The sequence below is a fragment of the Carcharodon carcharias genome, chromosome 7 (assembly GCF_017639515.1).
Source record: "Carcharodon carcharias isolate sCarCar2 chromosome 7, sCarCar2.pri, whole genome shotgun sequence".
In the NCBI taxonomy this organism is placed as follows: Eukaryota; Metazoa; Chordata; class Chondrichthyes; order Lamniformes; family Lamnidae; genus Carcharodon; species Carcharodon carcharias.
Window position 1 is genome coordinate 146,438,725 of NC_054473.1, and position 12,332 is coordinate 146,451,056.

At 39.0% G+C, this 12,332-nt stretch overlaps 1 protein-coding gene across 2 annotated transcripts in view; it reads left to right on the top strand.

The window, feature by feature from the left end:
* The window catches only part of itfg1 (integrin alpha FG-GAP repeat containing 1), a 292,356-nt gene that overhangs the window by 211,627 nt on the left and 68,397 nt on the right, over positions 1–12,332 (top strand). For both annotated transcript variants that reach the window (XM_041192254.1, XM_041192255.1), the window contains one exon: positions 6,113–6,156. In XM_041192254.1, the coding sequence (XP_041048188.1) occupies positions 6,113–6,156 (44 nt within the window). The remainder of the gene's footprint in view (positions 1–6,112; positions 6,157–12,332) is intronic.

Here is a 12,332-nt window from a genome sequence, read left to right on the forward strand (position 1 = left end):
GGATGCTGGAAATCCAAAACAAAAATACTTGGAAAAACTCAGCAGGTCTGACAGCATCTGCGGAGAGGAACACAGTTAACATTTCGAGTCCGTATGACTCTTCAACAGAACTGAGGAAAAATAGAAAAGAGGTGAAATATAATCTGGTTTAAGGGAGGGTGGGACAGGTAGAGCTGGATAGAGGGCCAGTGATAGGTGGAGATAACCAAAAGATGTCATAGACAAAAGGACAAAGAGGTGTTGAAGCTGGTGATATTATCTAAGGAATGTGATAATAAAGGGTCAGATAGCCCTAGTGGGGGTGGGGTGGGGGGGAAGGGATCGAAATAAGCTAAAAGGCAGAGATAAAACAATGAATGGAAATACATTTAAAAATAATGGAATTAGGTGGGAAAAGAAAAATCTATATAAATATTTAGAAAAAAGGGGGATCGGAAAGGGGGTGGGGATGAAGGGGAGAGTTCATGATCTAAAATTGTTGAATTCAGTATTCAGTCCGGAAGACTGTAAAGTGCCTAGTCGGAAGATGAGGTGCTGTTCCTCCAGTTTGTGTTGAGCTTCACTGGAACAATGCAGCAGGCCAAGGACAGACATATGGGCATGACAGCAGGGTGGAGTGTTGAAATGGCAAGCGACAGGGAGCTCTTCGGTGCTGCTTCATGCTCTCGCCTAGACCTGGAAAAATTTATTAACTTTGCTTCCAATTTCCACCCCTCCATAATTTTCACATGGTCCACCTCTGACACTTCCCTTCCCTTCCTTGACCTCTCTGTCTCGATTTCTGGTGATAGACTGTCCACCAATATTCATTACAAGCCTACCAACTCCCACAGCTACCTCAACTACAGCTCCTCACACCCTGCTTCCTGTAAGGAGTCCACCTCATTCTCTCAGTTTCTTCTCCTCCGTCACATCTGTTCCGATGATACCACTTTCAAAACAGTTCCTCTGACATGTCTTCCTTCTTCCTTGACCGAGGTTTTCCACCCAGGGTGGTTGACAGGGCCCTCAACCATGTCCAGCCCATCTCCTATGCATCCACCCTCACACCTTCCTCTCCCTCCCAGAACCATGATAGGGTCCCCCTTATCCTCACTTATTATCCCACCAGCCTCCGCATTCAAGGATCATCCTCCGCCATTTCCGCCAACTCCAGCATGATGCCACCACCAAACACATTTTCCCTTCACACCCCCGGCGGCATTGCGCAGGGATCGTTCCTTCCGGGACACCCTGGTCCACTCCTCCATCACCCCTACACCCCTCCCACGGCACCTTCCCATGCAACCTCAGAAGGTGCAACACCTGTCCCTTTACTTCCCCTCTCCTCGCTATCCAAGGGCCCAAACACTTCTTTCAAGTGAAGCAGCATTTCACTTGCACTTCCCTCAATTTAGTCTACTGCATTCGCTGCTCCCAATGCGGTTTCCTCTACTTTGGAGAGACCAAACGCAGACTGGGTGACCGCTTTGCGGAACAACTTCTGTCTGTCCGCAAGCATGACCCAGACCTCCCTGTCGCTTGCCATTTCAACACTCCACCCTGCTGTCATGCCCATGTGTCCGTCCTTGGCCTGCTGCATTGTTCCAGTGAAGCTCAACGCAAACTGGAGGAACAGCACCTCATTTTCCGACTAGGCACTTTACAGCCTTCCGGACTGAATATCGAGTTCAACAATTTTAGATAATGAACTCTCCCCTCCATCCCCGATCCCCCTTTTTTCCAAATATTTATATAGATTTTTCTTTTACCACCTATTTCCATTATTTTTAAATGTATTTCCATTCATTGTTTTATCTCTGCCTTTTAGCCTATTTCAATCCCTTCCCCCCCACCCCACCCCCCCTAGGGCTTTCTGTACCTTTATTATCACATTCCTTAGATAATATCACCAGCTTCAACACCTCTTTGTTCTTTTGTCTATGACATCTTTTGGTTATCTCCACCTATCACTGGTCCTCTATACAGCTCTACCTGTCCAACCCCCCTTAAACCAGCTTATACTTCACCTCTTTTCTATTTTTTCTTAGTTCTGTTGAAGAGTCATACGGACTCGAAATGTTAACTGTGTTCCTCTCCGCAGATGCTGTCAGAACTGCTGAGTTTTTCCAGGTATTTTTGTTTTTTTTTTGACTTTGTCTAAACCTGCTGATATTTTATAAGTGTGCTGTTATCACCTGGAGTATTGTGTGCAGTTTTGTCCTCCTTACCTATGAAAGGATATACTTGCCATAGAGGGAGTGCAGCAAAGATTCACCAGACTGTTTCCTGGGATGGCAGGATTGATGTATGAGGAGAGATTGGGCCAACTAGGCCTTTATTCACTGGAGTTTAGAAGAATGAGGGGATCTTATGGAAACATAAAATTCTGACGGGGGTGGACAGACTGGATGCAGGGATGATGTTTCCTCTGGCTGGAAGGTCTAGAATGAGGGGTCACAGTCTCTGAATACGGGGTAGACCAGTTAGAACTGAGGTAAGGAGAAATTTCTTCACTGAGCTGGTGGTGAACCTATGGAATTCTCTACCACAGAAGGTTGTGGAGGCCAAGTCACCGGATATATTTAAGAAGGAAATACATAGATTTCTGGACTCTAAAGGCATCAAGGTATTTGGGGAGAGCGCAGGAGTACAGTGTTGAGTTAGAGGATCAGTCATGATCATATTGGTGGGGCAGGCTCGAAGGGCCGAATGACCGACTCCTGCTCCTATTTTCTATGTTTCTATGTTACCACATTCTTTATAATAGACTCTAGCATTTTCCCTACTACTGAAGTTAGGCTAGTCCTTGTTTTCTCCCTCCCTCCCTTTTTTAAATAGTGGGGTTACATTTGCCACCCTCCAATCTGCCAGGACTAAATCTAAAGATTTTGGAAGATGACGTCCAATGCATGTGATGGTGGAGATGATGAGATGGATCACTCAATTGTCAGTTCTGGCTGAAAATGGTTGCAAAAGCTTCAAGCTTATCTTTTACATTCATGTTGAGTTGCACCATCACTGAGGATGGTATGTTCATGGAACCTCCTCCCCAACTGCCCCCCCATCTCCCGTTAGTTGCTTAATTGTCCACCATCGTTCACAACTGAAGGCTAGGAAGCTTTGATCTGCTCTGTTGGTTGTGGAATCGCTTGTTTCTATTGCATGCTGTTTCAGTTGTTTGGTATGCATATAGCCTTGGGCTGTACCTTCATCAGGTTGGCAGCTCATTTTTAGGTAGGCCTAGTGCTGCTCATGGCATGCTTTTCCATACTCCTTATTGAACCAGGGAGTTGTCCCCTGGCTTGACGGTAATGGTAGGAGTGAGGCTTATGCAAGACCATGATGTTATAGATTGTATTATAGATTATATAGCATATAATTCTGCTGATGATGATGATGATGCCCCGAGTGGATATTGAGTTTTGATCTGTTTTGAATTTGTCCCATTTAGCATGGTGATAGTATATTGTTGACTGGGCTGGATGTGCTTTTGTCACTGGTGCCTTGGTCAATACTGAGTGGTCCATCCAGTTTTATTCCTACTGTTTTTTGATGCGACTTGATGCAACATACGTGGTTTTCCAGGCCATTTCAGAGAGCAGTTGAAAGTTAACCACATTGCCGTGACTCTGAAATTGCATCCCTTTATATTCTAGCCCACTTGTTATAAAGGCAAACATTCCATTAGTCTTTTTGATTTTTCTTTTGTACCTAACCAGATTTTTGTCACCCATGTACGTGGTGGATCCTCAGATCACTTTGGGCATCCATGGTTCCTAGGTTTTCGCCATTTAAATAATACCCAGGTCCATCCATTTTTTGGTGTAAATGGGATGACTTCACATCCCTCCGGCATTGAAATCCAGCCAGTTTTCCCACTCAGTATATGAATATTTCTTGGTAATTTTATTGGTCCGTCCATAATACTCCACACCATCAATCTTTGCGCTGTCAGCAAACTTGGATATATGGCTTTCTGTTGTCAGCTGAAGGAAAGGCCTGGCTCATCTCTGATACATGTGTGGTCAGATAGTCTGCCCACGCTCTAGTTTCACACATGTTGTATAGCCCTGTTGGTGAGATACCAAAGGCAGAGATTATGGAATTGAACGTCACCTTCAGGACATGGGCAAGACTGTCAAAATAAAATGCAATGGAAAAGCCTGAGAGAAATGGGTGTCTTTAGTTTGTAGAATAATGTGAAGTTAATCTGCTGTCATCAATGCTATTCTGAAAGCCTTGAGCCCTGATTTTAACTTAAAGCACCCAGCAAGAATGAGATGCTTTCAGGTGAGACACCTGATCAACACCTTACCAGCTTTTGGCTACACAGAAGTCAATGGAGTATAAAATCAGACTGTGTAAATCAAACATCCAATCCAAACATGCAGCGTTCTGACTGGGTGAGTTAGATTAAAATCAGGGCTTTAGTGCTGTTACCATCAGGTTAGGAGGAGTAAGATAGTTCCCTTCTTTTTCCCCCTGCTTGTTTGACCGCAACAAGTTTTTGTTTAAAAAAAAGATATTTTGCCGATTCAGTGTTTAACTATTTTCATGCTGTGACCAGGTTTTCTTGGATTTGTTTGAAATTAATAGGAAATACATTTGTGCTTTTTGTTCTTAATACTTAAGTATATCAAACAGCAATATTTTCAAATTTATTTAACTGAATACTCGTAACTACCATTGAGGAGGACATAAATTAGCCAAGTTGATGTCTTCCCAGTAACCATTTAGTTACAGAAATCAGAGTTTGTTATTCAGAAACATAGCTTGATAGGTTTCCTGAAAATTTATATTTTACCTTAAGAAAAGAGTTGTTGCCCTAGAACTGCTTTCTTAGAAAATATCATCAAATTGGCATGTTCTAGTGCTTCAAATAATTGTGTTGTGTAGCAATCTATTCCACAACATGGTTGCAGCACTGTGCAGCTTTTAGGCATGTATTGTTCCTGTACTTCATAATCTCCAACATCTGCATAAAATCAAATTGTCTTGAAAGATTGCTGATTGAGATCCATAGAGTGTTAATTATTTCCTTGAGTGTTGTTCAATATCATTTCTGTTATCACAGCTTTTTGCTATCTTAAACAAAATGAGGACAGTATTCAACACATTAAAAAGTGTCTCATTATATATTTGCAAAGGGTAAATTTAATGTATATAGTATTTCAGAAATGTCTTTTTTTCTAATTGGTTACTAATCTGCAATTGAGCTTTATTGTTCAAAACATTGTGTCTAGCAGGTTATCAGTTTAATGCTCTCAAGACTTGAGACTCTATTCAAGATGAATATGTATGGTAACATGTATGTTTTAAATCTGTGCCAGGTATTTCTGTAATGGTGGTGTAGGTGGTAGATAGGAAGAACCTCAGTTGAAGCTAGGATGATGAACATTGTGTATGTAAAAATCAAATTGCTTTTGAAGTCCAATCTGCTTGTGCTAGATGAGGGTAAACTCATTTTCAATTATAAGAAGTTAAAGGTGGTATAAATTTTAGCATGCTAGACTACAACCACAAAAAGCTGTTTTTGCAGATTTTAATGTCATTAGAACTAATAGTATATAATATATTCCTTTAGGCAATCATTAGTAATTTTCACTAATTTGCTGTAGAACTGAACTAGAGGATTGAAGATGTAAGTGGATATTTTTGAAACGTTTTTCTGTTACAATACAGAAGCATGGTAAAGGTTCTGAAAATTAATGTTACATTAGTAGGCATCTTCTGGCTACAAAGCCATATTTTTTTCATACTTTTGTGTCAGCTATTTCCACTAAAATGTTGTGTTCACATTTATAGTGGAAACTGCTTATGGAATTTATCGTCATGTAATCACACACTAGTGCCTGTAGTGGCACTATACAGCATGATTTTGTATCTCCTGATATTCTCCAGCTCACCACTTCCCCCATTGCTCTAATTTTTCTGAAGTTAGAGTGAGGATTTAATTCTGTGCATCCAGATTATCCTCTGCCCTGCAGTTCATCTGAAGACTAATTTTACATTTGGTCTTAACTCCCATACGTAGTGCGTTACATAAGTCAAGATTTATTTCTTCAAATGATTATTAATTATTAGTGTTGAAAGCAAGGTTTAACAATAATTGTTTCATTTCCTTCCCCAGTTCTCAGTGGATTGTGTTCCAATGATTGTCCACACAAAGTCACTGTAAGTAATGCTTTGATATCTATATTTGGCACTGTAACTTTCATTTTAGTTGCAAAACTTTTAAAGATGGCAAGAAGTAAAGCTGACTGCAGAAAAATGTTTGACACACAGCACAATTAAACGGTTTACATTCCAGTTCGGTGGCTCTAAGAAAAACATTTCCTTGTGCATCCTATTATAAAATTGCAATATAAAAGTTATATTAGAAAAATCAAATTCTTAAATGTTGTTCTGTTGATTACAGTATAATGGAAGTTACTAACCATCTGTTGGGTAAGCTAGAGTGGCAATGTTTATTTTAGCATCTAATAGTCAACAATAGCATAGACATTGCAAGTGAATCCAATATGGGAACATCTAATTTATTATGTAAAACTTTTAGCATTATAAGTCAAAGCATTGCACTCTAAGGTTAGCCATATTCAAATAATAAATTACACAGACTACATTGCATTTTTGGCAATTGTTTTCACAAATCCTAGTCATTTTTGTTCAAATAATCTAGATTTAATTGGTCTGGATAAGAGAATGGAATCTGATTGTAATGCTGTCCTAGAGAGAACAATTGAATAAAAATAACTCCAGATGTTTCCAAAATATGAACCACTAAACTATGTAAGTATTTTGCCTAGATAATAACCTTCCTTTGTTTTGGATTTGTATTCTTGGAAAAGATAAACAATTATGTTATTCGCCTACCTGTACTACATAGGGGTTATGATTTCTTTTGCATAGTCATCAACCTAAGTTATATTGGGATAAGCAAGAGGTGAAAATGACCTAAATTTAAAAAATGGCCCTTCCTTACCACCCTTGGCAAGTTCACTGTTTTACAAAACATAACCTAATTAATGATGGAGGAATATTGTAATCCTTCCTGGCAGGCTGCTGAGAAAACCCATCTTTTTCTCTTGGACTCAATCCAATCCTTCAAAGCTTTCAAGACCAGTGGATTTAAAAAGAATATCCTACTCCATTTCTGAATCCAAAATTTTCAAAATTAAAAAACATGTGGAGAGGCAGCCTGTGCTCAAATAAATTGAGTAGAACAGCACAAGAATTGCTAACATTTAAGTTAAACCTCTATTTTTAATGTCAGGAACCTAAGAGCTTCTGCAACTGAAACTCAGTTTTCTGTTTCCATTTCAAAAACAGATGATCAAGTCACAAACCTTTACACAGCATATTGCCTAATGCACCCTTTCTCAGTTGATGCTGTCACATGGAACTCTGTCCCTCATAAATAAAAGTTTATATGCAGAGTTGATGATGCTTGCTGGAGCACAGTTTTTCCCTGCTGTTGAGTCTCTTTCAAATATTTGCATTTTCGTTTAAAATAGGGAGAAGACATTGAAGTGACCCCTTTAACAACCTCAAACATAGCAATAACTTAGAAAATATAAATCTTTATAATTATGTATTTTTTCCAAATTCAATCTTTAGATAATTGAAGGTTTTACACAAACCGTGTTCTGAATTTTACTTTCCTCCAATCCACTTCAGTACCTTACATAACATAATAAAGCCAGTCGTAATTTCCTCCCTTGGATATTATTTTCCTTTTCTCCTTAGGATATTATCTCTATGTTCATATCAGTCGCAGTTTTATCTGTAAATAGTTTCCACTGATACCCTGTGCCCAAAGATTCCTAATAGGTTGCAAACTTTGGTCCTCAATTTATCTTGAGAGCATTGAGTGAAATCATTGCACATATGGTATTATGCAAGTTTTGTGAAGCAAACTTATGTTAGAGCCAAAGGGTTTTAAAGGCCTATCTGTATCATTAATATCAGCCATATTTTGACAGATGGCAATTTTCTCTGCTCAATTTCACCACATTTACGGTTGTCTTGCATGTACTTGTAACTAGGTAAAAATTAGCAGTGGAACAGATTGTTTTCACACTGCTCCACTGAGATTCTAGTCCGATCACAGCCAGTTTACTCACATTGCTAGACATTCTGTTTAGTGTTTAGAATGAAGCAAACATTAGTGTACTACATTTTTAGATTTTCAGAATTGCCTACTTGTAACTTAACCCTAATTAATAGCTAATCAAAAAAATCATTCATTCAGAGTGAAGGAAGCAATGAATTAAATATGCTAGCAGCTGGGTGCATTGGATGATTTCCATAAAGCTGTTCACAGTTAAATTTGACTCATTGATTATAGAGGATACTTGACGACACGCTATTCCATATTGAACTTATTGTATGAGTGGGGAAAACTAAATGAATTGACTTGCGCTCCTACAGGTTAAATCAATGGCAAGTCTACGTGATAAATCTCAAATTTAAGTTAATTTATTCTAACAAAAGCTTATTGTGGAAATCCTGGGAAGATGGAAGTATGAACCACCACTACTTACTTTGATCTGTTTTGTAATGTCCAACACACCAGAGGGAGGGTGTAGTTGAACAGAAAGTGAGATAATATATTGACAAAGCAATAAAATTAACTGGTACTGCAGTTAAAGACAAGTGTAAAGTTTTGTGATATATTTTCAAATGGATGCCTACATTGAATCAAATGACAATTGTTTTAATAATGGATTCTTAACATGAATTTTCTGAAGCAACTTGGCGGTAAAATGCAAACTAATTCAAAATGAGCATATTCAACAAAAATACATAGAAGCAAATTATCCATAGTTCTCCTCACTCCAGGAAAATAACTCTGGTGAAAGGGCCAAAGTTACTAGATCAGCACCTTGGTGTGAGTGGTCCTATCTTGCACTTGGGCTTCAGTGGGTTTTGTAAGGGCTAAAGCCTCCACTTCCCTGGGAAGTAACAATGGCAAGGGATGGGGTTGGTGGTTTCCTATGTTGAGAGTTCCCTTATTTTCAGCATATGAGCACAGGACTAGATTGGTAGTCAGTACTCAGTGGCTTTTTGAGTAGTGGGAATTTAAGGATGAGGATTCATCAAAGGAAAATTTTACCTCCCTTACAAAATGCTGCAGGGCACATATTTTTATTTATTTTGGAGGATAGCAGCACCCTTGAATCAGCAATTGTCAGACGATTTTCCAACATCTGGGACTCTAGTCGCATTTCCAATAACACAAGCGCTGCCCATTCACATGCAGATAATGGGGCCTTCCCCTGACATCATAAACTTTGGCAGGGTTAACAGCTGAACTGGGTGCAACTTTGTACTTGAGCCTGGATAATCCCTCCCAAGTAGATTTTCAGCCCCATATTTTTGTTTATAAAATTGACATGCATAAGAAACCCATTGAATGACACTGATTCAGTTAACTCAAGAAAATCTCTGAAAAACTTTTCTCCAAAGCTCTATCAGTCACCATTTTGCCTTCTTACCTTTTGCCTCAATTAATTCCTTGTGCAGATTCCAATATCTGGCAAAGACCTGATCTCTCACCATGAATGCTTACTTCTGTTGTAGACATTTTTTCATTTCTTTCGTACTAGCCTAATATTGCAGTATTCAGGTATTAATAAATTTCCTGCCAACTCATCCCTGGTGCTTTATTTCTTGCTGGGTATTTAGGTTGTATCTTTTCCTTCCTTTCAGTAAACCCAGATAACAGGCCTTCACGTTTATTACCAGCTTGTTCATAATGTACCACAGGTTATACCCATCATGATCAACATCATAGGACATATATTTTTTTCAAACAGTGTACATTGTCTACCGCAGACTATTACATTCCTGTCATTGTCAAACAGTATATCCTGCAGTTCACCATGAGCAATGCAAACGGCCTTTAGTTCTCTTTAAAAATTATAATGTATTAGCTGATGTCTGGGTGGGTTGCTGAGAAATCCATGGGATCTGCCTTGGTCGCATTAGCTATGTATTGTACAGTTCATTGTACTAACATTTAGTTAGTTTTATTTATTTTTGATATTCCTCTGGTTTTAAAGAAAATATGTCTATATCTGACTCACTATGGATAGGATAATCTCTTTTTGAGTTGAAGTAATGCAACATACATGCATTCAATTTAGCATTTAGTTACATACCGATATTAAAGTTGCAGTGTAAGTATATGACTATAAGTATATATATAAGTATAACATAGGTTTTCAGTCTTCCAACATCTTGTAATTAATAAAGTTAAAATGGGTTTGCTTTGTCGTCTCTTTAGACCTTGAAGATTTCCAATACTACCATATCTTTCCTCAAGTATTAATATTTACAATAAAAGTTTTCAGTAACCTGTGTGCTGTGAAGGGTTTAAACACTGTTTGTGTTGACATTTAATCTGCAAACCATATGTGTATTTAGTTTAGCCAATTCTTGGCTCAGCATCTTTTCGTGCTTCTCTATTTTGGAGAAAATGGTATTCTGATCAACTGGTTTCCCACTGAGTGTACCTTATGTCAATGAAATGACTGTTGCTGGCATCTCAACAGCAGGAAGAACTTGTAGCTATTTTGCAATCCTTATGGCAAGAGAAGGAGTACATAGTGGTTTGTATGTTTCATGGAAGGATGAATAAAACAGGAAAGACGGAAGCTAAATAAAATACTGTTATGATCCTAGACCAGACCCCCCAAGATTCTGATAAGATCTGGTTAGGGACCAATAAAATTTTGATTAAAGTAAGCAAAGTTTGAGGTGCAAGACACTTACTAAGAGAATAAAGTCACAAGACTCCATAAGTTTTGAACAAACAAAAATGAACTTTACTGTACAAAGTCAAAAAGATAAAATATTTTACAATACCTTACACTCACATTCAGGGTTAATGTGAGGTACATGTGAATTAACAGACAAATTGTGGTCGAACTGTACAATGCATAGACAATGCGACCAAGAAAAATCCCATAGATTTCTCAACAACCCACCCAAACATCAGGAAACACCGTGAGTCAGTCAATCTCATTGAAACTCTGTCTCCTTCACAAGGGACGCCAAGTTTTTCACTTTGGAAGATCAAGCCACTGAATTCCATCAAAGCCACTGCAACTCGGACTGCCTCAACGATTGCACACCTCCCAGGGTTTCAGTCTCATCTCCTGAGACTCCGTTCCCCTGGATTTCCAAGTTGGCACTCTAGTCTCTACTTGCTCAATTTCAGCTCTTTAATAGCCAGCTAGCTTCACTGATCTGGCACTGCCACTGGATTTCACCAAGTTCCAATCTCCCCGGCTACATCAAGCTACAATGGCTCCCAAGGCCTCTTCTGAGCCCTAACCCTTTCCAGAAGGGAGCCAGTGACCTTCTGCCACCTTCTCAGCTCCCAGGACTTCACCTGAGCCCTAGTTACACAGAGCTGTCAAACAGCTCCTGGGTCTTCCCCTGAGTCTCATCTGCATAGAACCAACTAACAGCAACACTTTTGCCACCTAGAGCCTGTTAACAAAAGCACCTTTTTGGCTCGGTCTTTTCCCCTGCTGCAGAACACACAGATCAATTGAAACCCTAAAACTTGCTTGAGCTCCACCCATCTCTATGATGATGTAGCCTTCCAGGGCTCACTGAATGCTTTTAAATTAATTGTAGCTCTAACTCCCAAACAAAACAACTCTCTGGGCTGCATTTCTTTGCAAGCAATGTAGACACCTCATCTCCAGTTGTCCAGCTAAGGAAGCCCACTTGCTGTTTTATGATCTTACCTTTCTAGCTGTTAACCCCTCAAGTCAACATGGCTGCAACTTTTTAACCATAATAGTCTTCAAGTTGCATTTATCCCATTTTCCACAGTTAAACTTTAACCTTCCCAGAACTAAAAATTACCTCTAAAGTATTGCTATGAATCATGAACTAGCTATTTATAACAATACATACATGGTTATTGACATGATGGAATGCTTATAAGTTGATGCGGAGCAGAAACGTTCCTAGTTGAATTTTTTAAAATATTTTCAAGAGAGGCAGTTGTTGATTAAGAATGCAGTCTGGAGCCTCGCGTGCTTCAGAATGCAAGACCATCAGTTAAAAATGTCAAAAATTATTCCAATCACTGTTAGCATAGGTTTATAAAAAGAAGTCAAAGCAAGTTAACACATAGATGATTTAGTCTGATGAATTCCTGAGAAGCACTGCAGGGAGACAATGGTGTTTAGGCTGCATGTTTCCTTGGTTTGGATTTGAAGCAACCGTCATTGATTTGAAACTGTATCACTGATTATTGTATTTGGTACAGTATGTTACAGAAGACTATTATATTCATTCAGGATTTAGATTTTATTTTCCCTCTTTTC